Raw genomic sequence first — 25,324 nt, forward strand, 5'->3', positions numbered from 1 at the left:
AGTGTTTCAATTCTTCCATTTTACCATGTTTCGAGTATTCTTCTGCTGTCTGGTCTTCAGTTGCTGAATCTCATCTTAATTTGTTGGACAGGAACTTACGCTCTATTAAATTCCTTATTCCTGGTCTAGCTATTATTCTCTGGCACCATCGTTTAATTAGTTCGTTATGCATGTTGCATAAGTTTTTTAATAATTCTGATCATCCATTACATTTACATCTTCCCTGACAGTTCCATCCTGTTCGAAATAGTAGGCATGAAGTTAATTCTGATAGTCAGGTCTTCTCCACCATGAGGATCAATACTACACAGTATTCTAGAAATTCTATTCCAGGTGTGACCAAGTTTTGGGATGATCTTCCTTATTGGGTAGTTGAATCGGTAGAACTTCAGAAGTTCGAACTTGCAGCAAATATATTCATGTTGAACAGGCCGACAGGAGTTCTTATAGTTTATATATGAAATATCTCTTTTGATGTTGTAGCTGGTTTTAAAATATTCTATCATAATTTTTCATTATTCCTCATATCGTCTATCTATTTCCTTATATTCTTTCCTCACTTGGCTATTTTTTCTTTTTGGAACCTTTGTGTTTATAGCATCTTGCTTTTCCAACTAGGGTAGTAGTAGTAGTAGTAGCAGAAGTAGTAGTAGTAGTAGTAGTAGTAGTAGTAGTAGTAGTAGCAGTAATAATAATAATAATAATAATAATAAACCATTTATCTAGAGACTGATCCTACAAAGAACTGTTGCTTTCACACATAAAAACAAATAAGTAAAAATACAAGTCACCAAAGCAATTAATAAGATTTCCCCTCTAATAAATGTGTGCTCAATTTAGGAGACGTTATTTTGTAAATTTCTAACCCCGTGAATGCACTACAGTTGATTCTGGAAATCCTACATCCACAATAAATTGCATTTAGACACCATGAGTAATTGAAAATTCTAAAACTAATAATGCCTAAATGCCTGAGCATTCTATTCCAAAAATACCAGTGGCATATTTGAAAACAATATCAAAGTCGACTGGGGGTAATAAAAATAAAATCTAAATCTCTCATCCACTAAAATTATCTAAATAGTATGTCTGTTAAAAAACTCTCTATTAACTTCAATATATGAGGTTCTGATATGGACTGAATAACTCTTTCTATTGAAGAACACTCGGCAGATCTGGAAGGGTCAGGGCTCCTCTCTAATACTAAAATTACATTGAGATTTTAGAGTTATGTACCGAATCATAGTATAGTAAAGTAAGAATCACCAAATAAGAAAGGGAAAGCATTTCTAAAATTTACATGATATCAGGTTTAAGACCATAAAGATTAGTATTAATATTATTATTATGATGATTATTATTACTATCTACAACCCTAGTTAGAAAAGCAGGATGCCGTAAATCCAACGGCCCCAACAGGGAAAGATATTCCAGTGAGGAAAGGAAATAATGAAATAACTAAGGTATATGAGATGTAATGAATAATTAATATACAATATTTAAAGATTTGCAACAACGGTAAAACAGATCTGTCATATATAAACTATAAAGAGAGACCTATGTCAGCCTGTTCAGCATGAAAATATTTGCTGCAAGCTTGAATTTCAGAAGTTCCACTGATTCAACTGCCTGATTAGGAAGACCATTCCACAATCTGGTCACAGCTGGAGTAAAACTTCTAGAACAATTTGTAGTATTTAGCCTTATAACTTAGAGGGCAAAACTGTTAGAATTAATCATAAACCCAGTATTATGTACAGGATGGTTTTGAATAGGCAGATCTGAAGGCAGAGGATGGTCTGAATTATGAAATATGCAACATGCACAAAAAAATAACTAAATGACGCAGCCATAGTGTCACAAATCAATACATCTGCATATATATTTATATATCAGCCCTGTATCTTATTGATGTATAAGAATTTTTGTATATTATCATAAGCATTTTATTATTGTTTATTGTTATAATTATTGTTTATACACGGTCTGATTCTATAGTTTATTTCATGTTAAAGTAACTGAACTGTTATCTACTGAAAATAATGAGAGTAAAACTTGTTTGCTTGTCCTGATGTTACTAGCTAATGCTTTTTTCATTTTAATTTGTAATATATACATTAAATCCTTCACAACAGATGTTACCACGCTATTCATGGATACATATTTATAGTCTTAGAATTTGTGCTCTTGCGGAGTCCTTGGAAACAAGCCGAGGCGACATCTAAACTTTTGTTTTGGGGGAGAGACACAACCATTGGCGATTCTAGCGCACGTGTTAGAAAGGGATTTCTCTCTCTCCCAGTTTAAGACTGGAGCGGCGGAAGCGCGAGGAGGTTATTATTATTATACTGTCAACTATAATAGTACTTGAGAAGTTTTGCTCACTAGAGATTGTTTGAGCAGTATATGCTGCGTTTTGTGACTTACACATTGAAGTGTTAATAAAGGCTATACTACAATAGCAAAATTAAGAATAGTGTTATTTATTTTCACACCTGCCAATTAATGAACCTGAATTGTGACACATAGATTAATATCTAAATCAGGAATAAGAAATCATAAGTCCTTGTCCACCAAATTAAGAAGAGATCCAGAAGCTGAAGACCAGGCAGAACAATACTCAAACACAGCTGAATGGAAGAAAATCTTAATAGACTTTCTTAATATGCCAATCCTTTATGCAATTAGAGAGGAAACAGACTGAATATGTTTCTCGAAAGTAAATTTGCCATCAACAAATACACCTAAAATTTCAAGTCATACAGAGTAAAAATAAACATTAAAAATGCTAAGATCTGTATGTTGAAGAGCCATCGTCCTTGACCTACTTACAATTATATTTGAGCTTTATTATGGTTCAACTTCATGCCCCATAATTTGCACCGCACTAATTTTAGCTAGGTCTCTATTAACGGATAAAGCAGTGCCAGATCTACATTTTGGAGATATAATTGATGCAAACAGAATAGCATCATTTGCATACACAATGAGCTTGTTTTCTTATCAAAACCAATTATCATGAGTATTTAGTATGAAAAGTAATGGGACAAGAACACTACCCAGAGGAACACCAAATATTACATTACTATACTTCCTACGGTTCCCATCAAAAAAACCTTTTGCAAAATATTACTCAAAATTCAATAATGATGCTAAGAAAAGACGTACCTAATCTCAAATGTTTCTTTAAAAATAAGGATCTCATAATTAACATGATTAAAGGCAGCACCAAAATAAAGCCAATGATACGAACTTCCTGACCACATCTATGAAATTTCTGTACAGCTTTGGATATTGTAAGGACACCACATGCTCCAAGGCCTTTATGAAAGAAAAATGGCAAACTAGAGAACAGATGACTACCTTCAGCATACCTATTTAGACGTTTTGCCAAAAGACGTTAGAAAATTTGAGATAATATGGGAATTATGGAAATTGGGCGTTAACCAGCAGGGCTGGAACTACCACAAACACATTTACTCGATGGAATAACATTACCAATTCTGCAACAATTCCTAAAAGAACCTCTTCTTGCTAATTTGTGGGAAATAACAGACAACTTAGGAGCTAATAAATCAACAGTTTTTATAATATACAGAGGAAAAATACCATTTGGGTCTACACCTCCATAACCATCGAGGTCCATCAAGAGAGTTTTAATTTCACGGGACCAAAAAGCTAACCTAGTTTATTTAGCCTTAGGAAAACAGGAATGAGAAAAATCAAGTGTCTCTCATTACTCTGCTTACTGTAAAAGACTAGAGCCTGTAAGGTTGCCTTTTCCTTTGGACAGTGAGTGATAGAGCTACCTGGTTTAAGTATAGGGAAGCCTATTAAGTCCACCAAAGAAAGCAGATTTACGGGTAGCACACCACCTATGTTCCTGGGTTCTACCAGAAAGGGTTTCTTTTATGGTTAAATTGCATTCCTTTCGAGTTCAATCATAAACTCTCTGAGCAACAGCTCTTAGCTGAGTATAGTTATTCCAGTCTTATCTGATCTGCTACCCTTCCAAAGATGAAAGGGCCTCCTGCTTCTCCAATAGGCACGTCAACAATCATCCTTGAACCAGGGTTTGTCTTTCACTCGGTGTTTTAGCACACGAGAAGGGATATGCCTATCATCTATGGTAACTAAATTCTCATCCAAGAGACAAACCTGCTCACAATTTTATACAATTTTGACCAATTAAAGTTCAAAAGATCACACAAAATACCATTCTAGTTGACTATAGATTTCATATAAATCTTATTTGAATATGACCCATCAGGGACAGGCTGCTCAGTCTTAATAACAAAATAAGGAATGACTGGATGTACCAACTAGAAAACCAACCTTACTTACTATAATGCCAAGGGAGTCAGTATACTTGGTCGAAACCGTTACCAAACCTGTGAGAAGCTTTATTTATGACTTGCTCAAAGCCTCATTAAGAGGCAAAATCTACTCAATATGGTGAACGTTGAAATCATAATGGTAAGAAGACCATCAAAGATAGATTTATCCAAATCTGGATTCCGGTAGATCGAACACAAATAGAAATTGTTATGCTTACCAAAAACTTTATTACTTGAATCATATGCCCTCTACATGCATAGCTGGACTTATGAGAAGCAGGGTACTCAGCCTTAATATATACTGCCAAGCCTCTTCCCCTAGGAATGGTATAATGTTTCAAAATTATTGGCTTCTTTAGACCTGTAATAAGGAGCTCAGATGAGTGCCTCGTTTGAGAAACCAAAGCTTCTGAGCATAATAGAATACTGTACTGCATAGAGGCAACTGTAAGGTCTTGAATACTGGCACGCAGTCCAAAATTAATGCAATACAGTAGACGACACTGTTAAAGTCTAGGAAGTACTGCTCCTGGATTCTGCTCAATATCTCCAAAAAAAAAAAAAAAAAAAAAAAAAGAATCAAAAGCAATAAAACAAGACTCATCATATTTAAATACAAAGTTAAAAATAATGATAACAAAAACAGTATGTGCAGAAATATATATAAGGTGACTGATACAACCCATAAGCTAAAGATAAAATGTCAGATAAAATTAGTCAATATGGCAGAGCCCGCACAACATGAAAGGCTAAGTACCCTCCAGGATAGCCATTTCAATTGATGGAAGGACAGTATGATCGTTTTGAAAATGAATACTTATGACGAAGATGAAGAAACATAAGTAAAAGACAACCTCTTGATAAACAATCAGGCATTCCTGGCCCTTATGTTATGCCTTTCCAACACACCATTCAAAAAAAAAAAAAAAAAAAAAAAAAAACATAGAATAGTGTGACTGATTGTACCTTTAAGACAGTGGAAGACCATAGTACAGAGGCTATGACACAACCCAAGACTAGAGAATAAGGGTTTGATTTTGGAGTTTCCTTCTCCTAGAAGAACTGCTTACCTTGGCTAAAATCTCTTCTACTCTTATAAGTGGAAAGTAGCCACTGAACAATTAAAGTGCAGTAGTTGACCCCTTGAATAAGGAACAATTGCTTGATTAGCTTAGTTTTGTACAAAGAAGAAGAGGAAAGAACAAAGAAAGGTTTCGATCAGGATTTCGCAGCAAAGCCGATAAAAGAACAAAATGCAGAAATAGTTCGCTGCAGGATACAGGTAATGAGGATAAAAGAAAGGAATTCAAAATTGCAAGGAATAAGGCTAACAGAAGGATCATGATGGTCCGCCGGCAGTGATGTAACCCGAGTGAGTGAGTGAGCGAGTTGTCAGGTGTATGAGGAAAGAGGAGAATGTGTAACGAATATGTCAGCTTATTCAATGTATATGTAGGTAAAGAAAAAACGAGCCGTGACCAGAGAAGTATCCAATGTAGTACACCTAGCCAGTCAAAGAACCAAATAACTCTTTAGTGGTAGTATCTCAACGAGTGGCTGGTGCCTAAGCCAACCCCAATGCAAGCCTAACTATGTAAGTATTTATTGCTAAATTCAAAAGTGCCATTACGCTCACGATTGTGTTTATTTGGACGGAACTAGTGCCAATTTGCTTAAAATTCGCGTTATGCTGCTTGTTTCAAGTTAGCGGCATTGAGTTCTAAATTTTGATTCATTGTTTTAAATTATCGGCATTTCATTTCTAATTGATGCCGTTTTATTGTAAGAGTGTCATTTCGATTTCGTTCTAATATATTGTTATTTCGTTCTAAATTAGGCCCATTTCATCCTAAATTCGTGATACTTCGTTAGAGAATAATGCTGATCTATAGAGCCAGTTAACCTGGTATCCCCTAAAAACCTTGTTAACCTATTGGTAAGATTTACAGGGCAAGACTGTTCCTGTACCAATGGAAAATTCACAAAATTGGAATGTTTATTACAGTCCAAAGATGTAGGCACTGCAACTGTCCACTATCATCATGTCTGTAAAGTATGATGTATCTTAAGAGCCAAAGAAACAATAAATAATTAGGTATGGAAATATGGACTCAAAACAGTGTGTTCATCAGGAATGAGAGTTTTACAACTATTTCTATACTCACCTGATGTTTAATTGATACTTACTCGTAAAATGTTCATCTTTTCGCTTGAATAAACGTATGCTCTTAACAAAGGTTCAAATTCGGGGTTGAGCCATAGACTTGCAAAGGCACTTATAATACTCAGGTTATTTGATTTTATCTTTCTTTAATAGATTTGTCTTTTTCTCCACATCAAAATTAATATTTCTTTTTTCTTATCTAAATTCCTTTCAGTGAATAAAAATTATCCTATTATTTTCTTTAGGTCTTCTTCGTAAGGATGCTGAAGCTCAATTATTTCATCCTATCATTTCTATATTTTTGGCAAAAAAAAAAAAAATGGATCAAATTTTATTCCTAATTTCCATAAAAGTTACAGTTCACACCCCCTCCACTTGTGTCTATTAATAATATTTTGTTTAAACGTATCAGTTTTTGCTCTAAAAATGTTAATGATGTAAATGTATTGTCATATATTACTTTTTCTTTAATCTCTTTCTTCCACTTTCTATAAAGATGGCGAACCACATGTATGTTTCAATGAAATAAATGTCAATTTAAAAATAGAATCTATTTGAATACATACTAGTGGTTCACCTAATTCCCCCCTCCCCTCCTCATTGAATAGTCATGTCGTTAGATTTTCAGGGTTTGAGACAACTTCAAATATGAAACATACCCACTCCAAATTGTTTACCATAGATCACCACAGATGATGTGGCCTACCATTTACTTCTAGGATGGGGGAAGGCAACTGGAGTGTGGGAGAGTAGTTATCATTTTAATTCATAATGCTTCGGGAAGAAAGCAAGGTAAACAACTGGTAAGTATTGAAATAGCAAATTTTATCGTTAAAAGTCCGTTGTTTTCACGTTTTTCTGGTTCCCTGTGATTTTTTTTTCTTTTCAAAAGGTTAAGAAGTTCACTATAATTCTTATATACAAAATATAAAAACTTAGCAGATACTTGCAGAAATCACATCTTTACAATAATATTAGATCAATTCAATATTCATTAAAATACTGTAGGAAAAGAAATATGAGAGATCTTACCTTTGGTAGTAAATTTACTCTCACACTCTGAACAGGCAAATGGACGAATGCCTTGGTGGCGACGACGGTGCGTTACAAGCTGAGATCGCTGTCTAAAGGAGCGACCACATATGTCACATAAGTGTGCAAACTTATCGGAGTGAGTTAACATGTGCGTTTGCAACACACCTGACTGGGTGAACCTCTTGTGACATATGGTGCACCTAAAACATTAAGGACAAGAATCATTGAATTAATTATCAATTATATCCAGAAAAACCACCCAGCCAAGTCCTGTCAAACATAAGAACTTTCTGGATATTACTGAACATTAAAGTTAGACAATCAAGTATCTTCATTTTGAATTTTGTTATATATAAATAAACCATTTCAAATTAAGTAAAACATTGCTAAAATAAAAATCTATCAACAAAACATATAACCATTAAAGATACCAAGTCTTTGTGCAATATTCAATAAAGTGCTAAACTGGTGTGCGGTACTTAGTATGAATAACTACTTCTCAAACCTTGAGAATCATATGGAATATAAAAGTACAATAAATTAAACTACATTCAAATGATAAAATCAATGTATTTAGATAATTATCTGCAGGTCACATTGCTATATTCTTGAAGCAAGAGCCTGTCGACACTAAAATAAATTCTCTCATAACTCATTTTCTCCTTGTCTGTACTACCTTGTCCGTGTTTAATAAAAGGTATGCACCAACTGTGTAGGACAAATAACTTGCCTAGAGGTTCAGGACCTTACATTACCTCACTTGTTTTCATATCATTCAAAGTCTTAATGAACCCCTAACATTCCTCCCTCTCCCAGCGCCCCACCCCCCCTAAAAAAACCTAAAGTGGTGCGGAGGCGGGGTCAGACCTAATGTGACCTGCAGATAAGTAGGAGGAAAGCAGGTATTCATGTCACTAGCAACTTCAAACACTCCCTTTCTGAACCGTATGCTATCCTATTTCTGCCAGTCCTTACTTGCCAAGCTAACTTGTTATACACTGAAATATGAGGATTTCCCATATACTTACTGCCGATTACTAACAAGAAACCCCATGTTCTCACTAAAATGTACAAAGCTCCTTCAGACTACAAATATAACTTTATAACACCCAAATACCCTCCAAGCCATAAATATAGAGTTTTATACTTCTGATAATTAAAGCACCCACCTTCCTGTACTTACAATTAATATTCTCGAATGAACTTGAAATGTCTCACGCCAAAAGCATAAAAACTATTATCGAATAATATTTAGTTGTATGCAAAGCCTTTATTGTTATTATTATTATTATTATTATTATTATTATTATTATCAAACTTTTCATTACTTGGTAAGCTACAGAAATGTTGGAAAAGCAGGATACTACAAGTCCAGGGGCCCAACAGGGAAAATAGCCCAGTGAGGAAAGGAAACAAGGAAAAATTAAATATTTTATGAACAGTAACATTAAAAAAAATATTTCCTTTATAAACTATAAAAACTTTAGCAAAACAAGAGGAAGAGAAATTAGATAGAATAGTGTGCCAGTGTACCCTCAAGCAAGAGAACTTTAACCCAAGACACTGGAAGATCATGGTACAGAGGCTACGGCACTACCCAAGACTGGTCAGAGTTTGATTTTGGAGTATCCTTCTCCTAAAAGAGCTTCTTACCATAGCTAAAGAATATCTTCTACCCTTACCAAGAGGAAAGTAGTCACTGAACAAATACAGTGCAGTAGTTAATCCCGTAGGTGATGAAGAATTGTTAGGTAATCTCAGTGTTGTTAGGTGAATGAGGACAGAGGAGAATCTGTAAAGGATAAGCCACACTATTCGGTGTATGTGTAGGCAAAGGAAAAGTGAACTGTAAGCAGAGAGAAGGCTCCAATGTAGTACTGTCTGGCCAATCAAAGGACCTCATAACTCTCTAGCGGTAGTATCTCAACGGGTGGCTGGTGCCCTGGCCAACCTATTACAGTACCTTTCTAAAATAATGAATCGTAAAAACTCTTTGTCATGGCATTTAGTTGTCCCAATCACTGAGCCTGTGCTTGATTGATGAGGCCCCTTATGCGAAAACACGAGGACTTTTAGATTCGTGACAATTAGAAATCCTAACCCCACAGCATAAGTTAGGCACCTAATCTATAATAAAAGCTTTTCTTCCATAATAAACTTTCAATGAAACGTTTTCACCGTCAATTCTTTCCAGACTAATCATATCAAGTGGTTCTGGTTCATAAGATGAATCACACTAGTATCTCTGAACTATATCTAAACTGATTGGAAGGTAGTTTTTCAAAATTAGAATCTATAAATATATCCCTAATCACTTCTGATGATACCTACATACTTAAGTACTCAATGAATTGAGTATGGAAATATATCCTTTATTGGTTGCCACTTAGAATTTCTTTTCATAAAATATAAATTGCAAAAACTTAGGAATTCTGTCGAAATTAGTTTTAATTCACACCAATCAAAATAAGTATGACTTGAACTGGCACACACACTATTTCTGCACAAGAGCAGCAACAGATCTTTGAAGTCTAGATGAATGGGTACGGGAAGTAGGAGATCACCAAGTTGATGAAAACACTCTAATCCTATCTCCATATGGCAGTAAATACTGTAGACAAATTGCCATAAAAGAATCATGTTAGGCTAGTGAAATTGTTTAATAACGTAATATCCAAAACCAGTCTCTAATCCCCAGATGATTATACGGCTTAAACTAAAGAAGCATTCAGTACAGAGCAGACCTCCGCCACGGCAGCTTATTTCTTGACCTTGACGTTTGACCTTAACATGTATTAATTGGCGTGGATTTTCACACTCAAATATGAACCAAGCTTGAAGTCTGTGACAACAATGTCCAAACTTAAAGCTGATTACGTGAATTGGACATTTTGCTTGACAGTGACCTTGATCTTTGACCTTGACCTTCCTAATTTTAATAATTTCCAGCTTTTTACATAACAGTTAATCCCTGCAAGTTTCATTACTCTACGAATAAAATTGTGGTTAATAAGTTGCTCACAAACAAACAAACACAAAAAGAGGGGTAAAACATAACCTCCTTCCAACTTCGTTGGTGGAGGTACAAATTTTTTTTTTTTTATAAAGCCATGGCGAGAACTATAACCTCTTCTATTAATACTTGGTTCTCTAAAAAGTTCCAAGATTTTGATGATATAGCCAGTAACTTGCTCAGGTTGTTTGTATAACATGGGAACGAAATCAGAGGGAATGGAAGAGGAGAGAGGGAATGGAAAGGGATCTGTTATCCCTCTCTGAGAATTGGTAGAACTCAGGGTCTTGGATGAAGAAATTCCCAGTTCACAAGTCGGTCTCTTAGCGGGAACATCAGCTCTTGAAAAGTAATTGGCTTCTCTCATTAAAACCTTGATACCTCCTGAAAGATGAAAGCTCTTCTCCTGGAGGAAGGCGAGGATGGAAATTGGGGTTTTGCCAATCCAAGCCGCTTAGAATGAAAGTAATAAAAAGTAGAAAACGTTACTGAAGAGAAAATAGCAAAGTTGAAGGACATTACAAGACTGACCTTGAAGCCTTGAAATGTGTTCCATGAGAGAATTGATCAATAATCTTAGTTACTTTGTTTGAATCCAAGAGGAAACCAGATGCGGGTGAAGAGCTAACACATGTTTATGGGAGTCCGACAGTGACCTAATCATGGTTGAAAAATTATCTCCTCTACATTTTAATACAAAGTGGTAAAAAGCAAGATTTTCCTTGTTTTAATGCTTACCTGGTAGTCATCATGCTAAAATCACCAAAGCCTAATGGCATCTAATAAAAATAGAGAAAAGTTTCTCTTTCTCCCTTTCTTCCATCTTTCCCTCCCCTGTGACACCTAACCGTGTCCTGATAGATGGCACCATAAGAGGATCATTAACCAATTGCATACTTATAACCAGTACTCTATACAATGAAAATTCCTGTCGAGGACTTGTACATACCCTAATCTCTTGAAATAACTAAAAATGTGGAGGAGGATGGAAATATATGACTACCATGTAAGTATTGAAATCATAAATTTTATCAAAATTTTGTCCATTTCAATGAATCTTAAATTACACACATCAAGTTGACAACCACATTCCTTTGGAGGAGGGTGTGTGATGAAGAGAGATTAAAAGTAACTAATTTTAAAATCAAATAACACTCAGACCAACATGATACATCGTGTCTTACAAATGGTATTAATATTTCATGTCTGCCTTGATAACAGAATGCTTAGTAGTTTTATTTGCTTTACCCCATACAAAAATAAAACCTTCTTTCAAAACCCCATACTACACCAACATATAGTTTTCACAAAAGAGGTGAGTGAAAACTGCATACCAACCACAAAAAGATATATCAAGTATAAATTACTTAAATAATACGCACATTATTATTGGTCTACAATTATTTTTTACGAACAATTATGATTCATTCAAATATTTTGCAAAATTGATTGGGTTGTCCACTTACTTTTATTCACACCATAGATCACTGTGTACACAGTCTGATCACAAGCCCTTGGTCCACAGCCAGATGTTAAGGAGTAGATAATACATCTGAACTCCTGGCTCATTCTTCTATCTGAGATTCTAATTGAATTTGGCATTCCAGTAACTAAATGCTTTGATACAAAAGAGGCAGAGAGTATAATGAGAGATCCTTTTGTCCTCAGAAAGGGGGTACAATAAAAGAAAACAAAGTTTTGAGATGAATACTTCCTTTTTCTCTGCCCCCAAGAGATAACGTATTGTGATAAATTAAATATCTTTAAAATCAAGAGTAGCCAGACTCTCGAAATCATGTTCTAATTTTCAGGTAGGTGAATCCTTTGCTTCCAACCCTTCTCGAGTTCATTATTAAGCCTATAGTATACCCAGACATATCCGTCTTAACCTTTTATCCAGAGAAAAAAAAGGTAATACACAAACTGTAAAAGCAAATCCTGCTCAATTAGTTTGTAAATGGTAGTTTAAGGTACCAGGTCTTGTGTCTGCTGTCCTGATCCCTTTCTTCTAACTTGGATTCCAACTGAATTGACAAGTCCAAATACGTTCTTAAATCAACTTCACTTACATCTCTTTAACTTGTATCTGGTAACAGCTGAAATGCAGTTTCTTATTAAAAAACAAAAACAAAGATCTTTACTAACATACCAAAGCTGGACTTGATTACTAAAAAACCTTCTTTGATTTGAACTAAAAGACACATGTCGTTATCTTCGGCATAAGTTACTGTAAGTAATTTCTTTTGATGCTCAAGTGGATATGGCATAAAATTTTAAAATCAAGCACAATGAAATATATAAAATCATCTCAGGAGGCGGGAGAATGAAAAAAAGTTTAATTTTTATGACAGATTCTTATTACATAATTTATCACTAACATCGATAATGTGATATTATTAATAGTTAATTATAGATTACTTTAAGAATTTTTGTGAGCTTATTAATAACTATTCATGGGTCGCTTTGTCTTAATGAATTTGTGAACTTTTAACAATTATTCAGGGGTCATTGACTTAATGAATTTGTGAATTTATTAACAATTATTCAGGAATCACTTCTTTCAAAGTCACACATTAGGGAAGGAGGCATAGAAACTTAACAATACTAATAAATTACGAGTTTTATGACAAAAACATGTTACAAGGAATACATCACAGTGTCGTTATGAAAATTCTCAAATGTGAAACGGTACGGCAGTGCTGGGTGATGACTTGCGCACAACGACCCACTAAGGAAAGCACGCACTCGAGCATAGCTCATGCCTAACGGCCCCAACGCTGCTTCAAAGGGTAGGGTTTTTGTTTTACTTGTCTGAGTGGAGCTATGACACCCTCTGCAAGAGATAGTTAAAAGATTGATTGATTAATCTAGAATTCTCTGGCATCCTGAAATCGGAGATCATTGATGCCAATATTGTTTGTTACATATGAAGAATAAAAAAGTATTCAATTTAAAACCACAGAAGTGAAGATGTCCTTATAACATTTAAATAACTTTCAGAGGACCTGCTTCTGAAATAAATCTGAAAATACTAGTGGCATATTACAACACATCCTGTCCAAGAATCTTGGCAAGGATGAACCTGCCATATTCATCTTGAGCCTCAAACAGATATCTATTTCTTTTGGTACTATAAGTGGGGCATTTGGTCATCAAATGCTTCACTGCCAAGAGTAACAAACATTCATCGCAATATTGCTGGTGTTGGCCAGTTAACAGAAACTTGTGTGTCAACCGAGTGTGACCAATGCGGAGACGACAATGAGTGCCTCTCACTTTCGGGGCATCATGTTACACCTCCAAGGAGATGTAGCATTCATTATTTCTCTCATCTTATCAACTAAACCATCCCAATGCCGTTGCCAGTTATTATAACTAAAATTCTTGATGCTAGGTATAAAATCCTCCCAGAGAATGGGATACACTCTTGGTAGCAACTCAGCTGTACTATTCTTAGCCAAGAAATCTGCCTTCTTATTTCCAAACATGCATACATGTGCCAGAACCCAGCGAAATTGAACCGGTATACCTCTCAGCCCAATAATAAAAAGCCACTCTAAAATCTTTAAAATTATAGGGTCACTAGAATTAAAAAATGTTAAAGCTTGTAGGACACTTCTTGCATCACTACAGATGGTAAAATTGTCCTCTTTTAACGTTTTTTTTATTTCAATAATGGTTAGCATGGCATATAGTTCCACCGCAAATATAGACGATACTAGAGGAAGTGTACCACTATAATTCAAAGCACTACTATATACTCCAAATCCAATATCATCATCAGATTTGGAGCCATCAGGCTATATGAAAGTCGATTCCCTATGTTCTCCGAAATGTTGCATAAAAAGAGACCTATACAGGCAAAGAGTTGGTACCCCTTGGGGTTCTCCTCTGTCACCTAAGCAGTTACCTGTTCTGTGATTGCAGCTTTTCCTCCTGTTATGTACCTCTTGCTGCGGAGTCTTGATTCCTTTGCCTGGTTAGTTTTTTTTGGCAGAAGTGTCGCCTTCTGTCCCTGCTTCCGGTCTTGTCAACTTGAGTTATTCTAGCACTGAATGTGTGTTGGCCATGTGACATTCCCTCTACCACCTTAGCTGCAGCCTCAGACTGGTCATCTGCTCCTTCCTCTCCTCTTCCATATCTAAGGATCATTGTCCCCTCAAGTTGGTCGATTGGATCTCGCCTGGTTGTCAGGACATCCTTTTAATTTCCAATTCTTGGCTGTCCTGTACGGCTCTCATAATCTTACAGGCTAAAACCACCTCCTTTCATAAGTCAATGAAAATGACCAGGTCAAGCCAGGTTTCCTTATCCACTGCCTTTCATTCCTGTACCTCTCCCCTTAATTGTGGACCCTTCCCTATGGGATTGTCCCCTCTCTTCTTGTCAACTTGACAATGCCTCTGCCGCATTTTGTCGACATGTCTGGGGTGTTGAAAGGTCAGTTTTTATCATGGTTGCTAGAAATAGCTGCCACATTAACCCAGCTACTGCTGCTTTGAGGGCAGTTGTTGCTGGCTTAGGCAGTATGATAGGTGACATTGCCATTTTAGGTTGTCTATTAGACTGACTTTGGTGTTCCTTTCATGTGACCCTTTCCTACATATTCCTACCACAGTGTCATTGATAGTTTTGCAAATATCTCCGATGATTTCTGAGCTGTTTGGCATGAGTCTCCATTGCTTTATAGTCTTAGACATTTTTTAGATAGTAGGAATATTTATGCTAGGATTAATTTTTTTTAAGCATAATTTTTATGTAATTTTTCTTATATATGCCTAATCTTAAGAATGAAAATATTTTAATGATTTTTACTCATTGAAATTTTTCCTTCTTTATAGGTTGCTGATGAAATAGTGTATTCAATGGTCACTTGTACCAGGTTGGACAAGTTGCACTCTGGCCACAAGACTTTCCGGAAACATGCAGACTGTTATGTTTCCTGAGGGTCTCTTGCACTCTGGGAACCAACTAACTGTTAGGTTTGCAAGGACCTTCCTTCGTGCCAGCTTCCTCACCACCGATGTCTCCTTGGATGTGGAAGCACGGAGTCGGAAGACAATTTGTCACTGGGTTAGAGGCTTCCAGAAGAGCTCTCAACAAGGTGCACCTTATCTTCCTTCTATGGAACTTGAGGACCCCCTCTTTCCCAAGGCTGAGGTGACCGCTGTTTCTGGTCATCAGTTATCAGTGCTTCAACTCCCACAGGTACCAGTAGATCATGCGGATGATGAAGATTGGGACGCTCTGCAAGTCATGAGACTAGATGCCGACAACATGTCAACAACTTCTTCTGTGTCTTCAGAGAGGGAGAGGATCCTGCTGACCATGGAGGCCTCTGAGGAGCCATTGGATGTACATAGGGGGAGTACAGTTCCCAATATTTCTTTAGCTTGTTCCCTCATCCCTGTTGCTCAGGCCCCAGCTTCTCTTCAAACCCTGTTCCTACGCAGGATAAAACTTTGTTTCCAGGTCAAATGGAATTTATTGAGTCCATGAAAGATTTCATGGAAAACCTAGCCGCCAAACATGAACATTCTCAAGCGGACCTAATGACCAGATAGTAGTTTGGCCAGGGCACTAGCCACTTGTTGAGATACTACTGCTAGAGAGTTATTGGATTCTTTGACTGGCCTGACAGTAATACACTGGATCCCCCTCTCTGGTTACAGCTCATTTTTTATTTGCCTACACATACAACCAATAGTCTGGCCTATTCTTTACACATTCTCGTCTTTCTTCATACACCTAACAACACAGATTACCAAACACTTCATCGATCAAGGGACTAATTACTGTACTGTAGTTATTCAGTGGCTACTTTCCTCTTGGTAAGGGTAGAAGAGAATCTTTAGTTATGGTAAGCAGCTCTTCTAGGAGAAGGAGACTCCAAAATCAAACCAATGTTCTCTAGTCTTGGGTAGTGCGATAGACTCTGTCCCATGGTCTTACATTGTCTTGGGTTAGAGTTCTCTTGCTTGAGGGTACACTCAGGCACACTATTCTATCTTATATATTTTTTGTATTTTTTTACTTTTTTATCTTTTTATTTTTTTTTAATTTTTTTTTTTTTGTCCACTTGTTTTTTTGAAATGGTGTATTGGGCATGCTTGATAACAAGGCCATCGATGCCTGGTGGTTTATTAAGAGGTTGTCTTTTCCTTATCTGATTCTTTTTCTTTTTAAAACCATCCTTTCTGTCCACCATTCAGTTGAATTGGCTATTTTGGAGAATATTTAGACTTGCATGGTGTATCAGCTCCTCCATGTTGACCAGTTTTACCTGACTTTTCTTCTATAGTCTAAGGGTTTGATCAATCACTTTATTTATATTTCTGTACATATTTCATGGTATCACTCTTGTTAATTTATTAATTCTTATGCTCTCTGGAGACATTGAGCAAAATCCGAGACTAGTTCGTCCTAGATTTCGTCAATATCGTCTACTGCATCGCAATATACGTGGTCTTCATGCAAATATTCAAAACCTTACAGTTGCGTCCAGACAGTATGATATTCTTTTGTGCTCAGAAACTTTGGTTTCTAATATGAGGAACTCATCTGAGCTCCTTATAACTGGTTTTAAGAAGTCAATAATGCTGAAACGCAATACCATCCCTAGGGCCAGGGGAATGGCAGTGTATATTAGGACTGAGTACCCTGCTTCTCATAAGTCCTGCTATGATTGTGGATGTCATGAGATTCAGGTAATAAAAGTTTATGGCAGGCATAACAAGTTCTATTTGTGTTCGATCTACCGGAATCCAGACATGGATGATTCTATCTTTGATTGTCTTCTTACCATTATGGCTAGGATACAAGAAGATGATAGAAAGGCCTCTTTTGTCTTTATTGGTGATTTCAATGCTCACCATAGGGAGTGGTTAAATTGTTTCTCCTACTGATCACCATGGCTTTGGAGCTTTAGACTTTGCCTCTGAGTCAAGCTGTACGCAAATCATAAGTGAGGGTTCTCACAGGTCTGGTAATTGCTTGGACCGCGTATACACTGACTCCCCTGCCATTTTAACAAGTAAGGTCTGTTCTCCAGTTGGGACATCTGATCATGCCTTGATTTCATTTCCAGTGAAGACTGGGCAGCCTGTCTTTAATGTATCTTACTCATGCAAGATTTATATGAAATCTCAAGAAGACTGGAATAGGATTTTGCATGATCTTTTAGGCTTGAATTGATCACAATTGTATAGTAGTGTTAATCCTGTAGTCCCTTTAAATGAGAATCTAGTCAGCATAATTGATAGGCGTATCCCTTCTCGTGTACTAAGGTAGCGAGTGACGGACAAACTGTGGTTCAATGATGATTGTAAACGTGCTTATTTGGAGAAGCAGGAGGCATATAATTTTTGGAGGGATAACAGATCAGATTTGACCTGGAATAACTATACTCAGCTTGAGCTTTTGCTCAGAGAGTTTATGCTTCAACTGAAAAAGAATACAATTTAACCATAAAAGAAACCCTTTCTAGTACAACTCAGGAGCATAAGTGGTGGACTACCCTTAAATCTGCACTCTTTGGTGTCGATGCAACAATTCGTCCTTTACTTAAACTAGATGGCTCTGTCACTCACTGTCCAAACGAAAAGGCAACCCTTTTGGCAGATGCGTTTGACAGCAAGCAGAGTAATGAGAAACTCGAACTTCCTCTCCAGTTTTCCTGAGACTAAACTAACTAGTTTAGATTTTCGATCTCATGAAATTAATGCTCTCGTGATGGACCTTGACGCTTATGGGGGTGTAGATCCAAATGGTACTTTTCGTTTGTTTTTTATAAAGACAAAAGATTTCTTAGCTCCAAAGTTATCTGTTATTTTGAGAAAGTTAGCAAGAAGAGGAGCTTTTAGCACTTGTTGGAGAATTGGTAATGTTACTCCACTATGTAAATGTGTTTGTGGTAGCTTAAGTCCAACTGATTATCGTCCAATTTCCATAACTCCCATATGATATAAAGTTTTTGAACGTCTTTTGGCAAAAAGTCTTAATAGGGTTGCTGAAGGTAATCATCTGTTCCCTAGTTTGCAATTTGGTTTCGTAACAGCCTTGGAGCATGTGATGTCCTTCTGACAATATCCATATGCTGTAAAGAAATCTCTTGATTGTGGGCTGGAAGTTCGTATGATTGGCCTTGATTTTAGTTCTGCCTTTGACCGTGTTAATTATGAGGCCCTTGTTTCTAAACTCAAATAGCTTGGAGTGGTTGGGTCGTTTCTTAGCATCATTGTTGTTGATGGGCACCACAGTGAGTATAGGAATGTGGTATATGGTGTTCCTCAGGGTAGTGTTCTTGGCCCACTACTTTTCATACTATACACACATGACATGTGGTTTGGTCTAAAAAACAAGCTTGTTGTATATACAGATGATGCTACTCTCTTTGCATCAATTCTATCTCATGAATGTAGATCTAGGGTTGCTGAATCCCTTCATAGAGAACTACCTAAAATTAGTGCATGGTGCAAATTATGGGGTATGAAGTTGAATCCCAACAAAACTAAAAGTATAGTTGTAATTAGGTCAAGGACCGTGGTTCCTCAATATCCTGATCTCAGCATTGATAATGGATCTTCAACTTTGTATGACTTTTAGAATTTTAGATGCGATTCTAGACAGAAAATTTACTTTTGAGAAACACATAAGGGCTGTCTTCTTCAATTGCACAAAAAAATTGGCTTATTGATAAAGTCTTTCAAGATTTTTGGTGATCAATCTATTTTGAAGAAGTGTTTTAATTCTTTCATTTTACTTTGTTTGGAGTAATGGTCTCCTGTCTGGTCTTCAGCTGCTGATTCTCATCTTAATTTGTTGGAGAGGAACTTACGATTTTTAAATTTCTTATTCCTGATCCAGATATTAATCTCTGGCACAGTCGTTCAATTAGTTCATTATGCATGTTGCATAAGAATTTTTATAATTCTGACAATCCATTAAATTCTGATCTTACCGGACAGTTCCATCTTGTTCGTAATACTAGATATGCAGTTAATTCTAATAGTCAGGCCTTCTCAATCATGAGGCTCAATACTACACTGTACTCTAGAAGCTTTATTCCAGTTGTGATAAAGTTGTGGAATGATCTTCCTTATCGGGTAGTTGAATCAGTAAAACTTTAAAAGTTCAAACTCGCAGCAAATGTATTTATGTTGAACGGGCTTACATAAGTCCTTTTATATTTTATATATCAAATATCTGTTTTAATGTTGGTAATGTTTTTAAAATATTTTATTTTAATTTTCATTACTTATATCGTTTATTTGTTCCTTATTTCCTTTCCTCACTGGGCTATTTTCCCCTGTTGGAGCCCTTGGGCTTATAACATCTTACTTTTCCAACTAGGGTTGTTGCTTAGCTAATAATAATAATAATAATAATAATAATAATAATAATAATGAATAGAAGCTTTACAAAAGGAACCTACTGCTAAAGCTCCCCCATCTTCAAGCCTACCTGAATGCACAGTTAAGAACCCTTGGCGTTATGCTGAGCATATGGTCTTAAGTGAAGGGTACCTCCACATTGGAGAGGGTTTGGATTCTAAGTCAGTCTCGGACTTGGAATTCTTCCCATTGATCGATAGTTATCCTTACTGCTATGTAAGGCTTAACTCAGAAGCGTCAATTAGGAATGATACGATCACTAAGGAAACAATCCTCTTGGACCACAGCAAGGCTCAGTCTCTTTTGGTTAAGGCTCTAAAGACAGCTAATTCACTAATACCCAACTTACTGCTTTCGGCAGGAAGCAGGCCACCTTTGTAGCCTCCAAGGATACTGTTTTTCCCTTTGCGTCTAAAAGCTTGGAGGCTGCAAAGAAAGCAGAAGTGGAGAGTAGGCCATTGACAGTGCTAAAGGAGTGCAAACCTGTCTTCCTGGCCCTTCCTTATGATTCGAACAGTTGGGAAGACGGTTTAACATTCTTTTAATGTCGGAAATCTAGTAGAAGACATCAGAGGCAAGTAGTATAATGAAAAACTTCCTACAATTCCCGAATTCCTATTAAGGGAAGAATTGAAGGCTAAAGAGAGACTACCAGCCTCTTTATCCTTCCAATCTTAGCTAGAGATGCTAATTAGAAACTATTCCAAATCTGATCTCTTCCCAGTCTTGTCAAAGACTCACCTAGCTATTTTCCATAGAGACCTCCATGCTTTCTTCCTAGCCAGAAGACCATGTAGAGAACACGTCCTAGCCACTGCCACGATCATATATGAACCTAGAAAGGTGATCAACTCTAATATCTGGGGAAAAGACCTCTTCCCCAAGAAATTCGTTACGGAAGTCATGGACAAAGCGGCTCAGGAAAATAAGAGCCTTATAGAAAAATGGGGTATGTCCTCAAAAAGGAAATTTACTCCCGGAGAAGGACCTTAACCAAAGGGCAAGAATCCTAGAAGACACTTTTAGAGAAGGAAATCCTTTCCTGTCATGACAGCCTCAGTTGCTGCCATTCCTCAGACTGTGTACACGGTTCCCCAGCAGTATGTAATACAGTCTCTAGCCTTCAAACCGGTGTATTAGAGAGCCAACACTACATTTCACCCAGTCACAGTTCAAAAGAAGAGCGCCAGCGGCTGGGGAAGGTCAGGAAAGGGCGGTCAGTCTAGAGGCCGAGGAAGTAGAGACAAAGTGGTTAAAGACATATGTCCTTCACAACAACAATAAGGAGCTATCGGTAGGGGGACAACTTTACCTTTTCAATAATCGATAGGGGTTCGATCCCTGGGCTCACAGCATAGTCTTAAAAGGACTAGGCTGGAAATGGAGACAGAAACCACCCCAGTTCAAGAGATTTTTCCAACCTAAACCTCCATTCTTGGAGGATTATGTACAGGATCTTCTCCAGAAGGGAGTCATCTGTTGCAGAAAATCCATGAACTTTCAAGGGTGGGTTTTCTGCGTGCTCAAGAAAGATTCAAATACTCTTCAAACTATTCTGGACTTGTCCCCACTAAACAAATTCATTCTGAATGACAAGTTCCAGATGCTGACTATCTCGCAAATACGGGACCTACTACCCAAGGGGGCCTACACCGTCTCCATAGATCTTACAGATGCCTATGGGCATCTTTTGATAGGTCGGTGCTCCTTCCCCTCCCTTGGTTTCAGACTGGCAAGAAAGGCCTATGTATTCACATCTATGACCTTCAGGCTCAGTATAGCTCCAAGGATTTTCACGAAGTTAGTCGAAACCATCGTCCAACAATTAGGGAACAGAGTTCTTCAGGTGAGAAGTTGGAATGTCTTCTGACAGCTCAAGAAGTTATGAAATTACTCCGGTCTCTGGGCTTTCAAATCAACCTTGAGATGTCAAGGCTGTCTGGGGCTCAAGAATTCCAGTGGCTAGGACTTAACTGAAATCTAAAGTCACATACCAACTCAGTCAGATGCTACTTCGTTCAAGAGTATTCACCAGGTGGCAACAGGAAAGTGTCTTGGGTTCACTCTAATTCGCTGCTGTGACAGACCCAATCTTAAAAGCAAGACTCTGGAGAAGAAAGGCATCAAATGATCAGAGAGATCTTTGCCACAAAACCCTGGTCTTAATGCGAAAGCAGCTCCAGTCATGGTCAACTGCCAGAGTTTATTGACACACGTCCCTCTGCAGTAACCTCCTCCTTCAAGAACCATTCACACGGATGCCTTGGGACAAGGTTGGTGAGGGCGGCCAATCCCCTTCCGAGAAAGTACAGGGCTGGTGGTCAATTACGTTTTGGAAATTTCACATCAATATTCTGGAAGCTATGACAGTATTTCTGACTCTGAAGAGACTGAACCCAAAGATGAAATCACACATTATATTAGTCATTGACAATACGACAATAGTCCACTGTGTCAACAGATAGAGCTCGAGGTCTCCTCAGATCAACCATGTAATTCTAATCAACCTCACTTTAGCAAAGTGGAGGAATTGGCATCTCTCAGCAGTTCACCTAGGAGCTGTTCGCAATGTGACAGCAGACACTCGGTCAGGATCCAAGCCTCTGGAAACAGAATGGTCTCTGGACGCAAAATCCTTCTGTTTCATTCTTGAGCAGGTCCCAGAACTGCAAATTAATCTCTTTGTGACGAGCTTCACGAAGAAGCTTCCCCGGTATGTAGGACCAAATTTAGATCAGGAAGCGACAGGAACAGATGTGATGTTCCTGGATTGGAACCAGTGGTCTATCACCTACCTATTTCCACATTTCAACCTTCCAATGAAAGTCCTGAATAAACTATTGACTTTCAAGGGATCAGAAGCTCTAGTGGCTCCCAAGTGGCCCAAGAGCAATTGGTATCCTCTTGTTCTGGAACTCAAACATATCCAGGTCCCTCTACCATCTCCAGTGCTGTCCCAAGATGTTCAAGAGAAGACTGTCTTCACTTCCTCTTGGATAACGAAATCGATTCAGCTCATGATTTTCTCGCAGCTCAAAGTTCGAAGTGGCAAAGGAGAGGATTGACTTCATAGAAGAGTACAAGTCTAACATCACGAAACGACAATATTTGTCTTCTTGGAAAAAATGGGTTGCATCTGTGAAAAGTCATCAGCCCACTTCTATTTCTATTGACTTCTGTATTTCTTTCTTTATCTCACTGCATGATCAAGGTCTCTAGCCTCTACAACTATTGCCTCATGTAAGTCGGCACTAACTAGACCAATTACTTATCCTTTTGATACTGAACTCAATAGTGAGCTGTTCGATATAATCCAGAAGGCTTGTAATAAATTGAAACCTAATGCTCCTCCCAAGGCTATTTCATGGTCGTTGGATAAAGTCCTGCACTTTTCTCTTTGATAGATAATGCCCCTATCTCTCTGAGAGATCTTACTCAAAAGTCTATCTTTTTAATTGCTATGGCTTCTGGTACTAGAGTCAGTGAATTTGTGGCCCTTTCACGGGATGAAGGCTACATTGAATTCTCGGAATCGGGGAAGGTAAATCTTTACCCAGATCCTGCATTTTTGGCGAAAAACGAACTTCTCAAGAAATGCTTGGGGCCCAGGAAGATTGTTCTACTACAGGAGGACCCTTCTCTGTGAACTTGAGAGAACAAAAAAATTAACATGAAAGATCTAAGAAATTTATGAACAATTAAGAACAAATTGCCATAGACTTTTTCATTTTGTATCAGATGAATAAAGTAATTGTTCGGTTTGTTGTAAGAACAGATATGTATGACACAGTAGTTGTGGTAGAAGTAAGAATGCCATGTTTCAGCAATAATCGTGTACCTGATAACTTTCTGAACAAACAATAAGAAATTCAGAAAACAATTATGACCTAAAATTTTGTCTTTTGTTGTTAAAAACCATACATGCCTGTCACTCGAGTTACAAATATGTGACAAATGAGTGAGACTCATGACAGCGTGAACCTTGCGAGGCACCCTGCGTCTGAAAAACAGCTTGGAATATCATTAATTTCTGATTTGCTAAGACACAGAAAGATAGGAATAGAAACATAACCAATAAGTTTACGAATAAGGGAAATTCCAAAATACATTTAGTGGGCGAATGCGAGTTTCTCTTTAAGTGATTAACATAAAGGGATTGAATTACCAGGATAAAGTTGGAGTTCAAGATTATAATATGAGTAGCCATACCAATGCCCCTGATTAATTAATTAATGTCTGATAAGAAAAAGTAACAGATGTTTTTGTGTCAAATTATGTTAGGAAAAAGTATTTTCTTGTATCAAATTATAACGAGAAAGGGGATTTTGTTTGTAATGAAGTGATTTGGTGAATCACTGAGAGAAAGTCGAGTATTTTGTGACTTTGTGTCCAATTAATAACAGTATTATGAGGCTAGTTAGTTGATTTGCTTATTTATGTAAGTTTCAGTACCTTGTCTGAAAGCAAAAATGACTTTCGTTAATGTGTACTACATGTTTTCTTTTTCCGTAGTTTCGCATACGCTATGATACCCTGTTGTTTGTATAATTCAAGCAAGTAATTTTAAGGTTTTTATGCTCTCAGTTTCATTTTTCGTTTTTGTTTGCATGCTATAAGTTATTAAGTTGTTTCTTTTCTGGTGTTTTTTAGCTATAAGTCTTATGGAAGATAAGTAATGGCAGATATTACGAGATTTGTGTAAGTTGTGAAAAATATCAAGCGCCAAGGGAAAGAAGGCAGAAGGTGAGCTGTTGTCTGCTGTGAGTATGGGAAACGCCATCCTTGGCGAAAGATTTTGATGACTGTGGAAAAATGAGTCAGCTGATTTGACCCATTTAAGCCAGATGCGTGTAGAATTGTGTTAGCATACGATCATGTGTGTAAGTGTATGAGAAGTAGAAAAAGTGTGCGCGCGCAAGAGCGTCGTCAGTATAATCGCAAAATGACAAGAAAACGAAGGTGGAAATGACTAAGCGAGAAATGACTTGAACATCTGATAATGTTAGAGTTTTGTGAGATAATTCAGTGGAAATTAGCGGAAAGAGAATTAGATTTTTTACCGAACAATTAAAATTTCAATTACGATATGCTGTCTTGATTAGTTTACAGGATCAATTGCTAACACCTATTTTTAGGGGAGTTAGGCTTATGCTGAATGTGTTTCTTTAGTTAACCATGCAAATTGAAGTATGTATGTGTTTAGGTTATTCATTATTTCAGCTGTTGTGAGTAAAACAGATAGTTTGTCCATTAAATACCTTAAGGAAGTAAAAGTATTTTTTCTTTCTCTTTTGGGAATTGATTGAAGAGATTTCTATTGTGGAACCATTTTAACATAATTTGTGCACAGTTTAACATTAGCGAAATTTCATGCTGTTCAGTT

At 37.1% G+C, this 25,324-nt stretch overlaps 1 protein-coding gene across 2 annotated transcripts in view; it reads right to left on the reverse strand.

Annotated features, from left to right (window-relative positions):
- LOC137645733 (zinc finger protein ZFP2-like) overlaps positions 1-25,324 on the reverse strand; it is a 480,606-nt gene that overhangs the window by 179,599 nt on the left and 275,683 nt on the right. For both annotated transcript variants that reach the window (XM_068378620.1, XM_068378621.1), the window contains exon 8: positions 7,534-7,736. In XM_068378620.1, the coding sequence (XP_068234721.1) occupies positions 7,534-7,736 (203 nt within the window). The remainder of the gene's footprint in view (positions 1-7,533; positions 7,737-25,324) is intronic.

The sequence above is a fragment of the Palaemon carinicauda genome, chromosome 8 (genome assembly GCF_036898095.1).
Source record: "Palaemon carinicauda isolate YSFRI2023 chromosome 8, ASM3689809v2, whole genome shotgun sequence".
NCBI classification, from domain to species: Eukaryota; Metazoa; Arthropoda; class Malacostraca; order Decapoda; family Palaemonidae; genus Palaemon; species Palaemon carinicauda.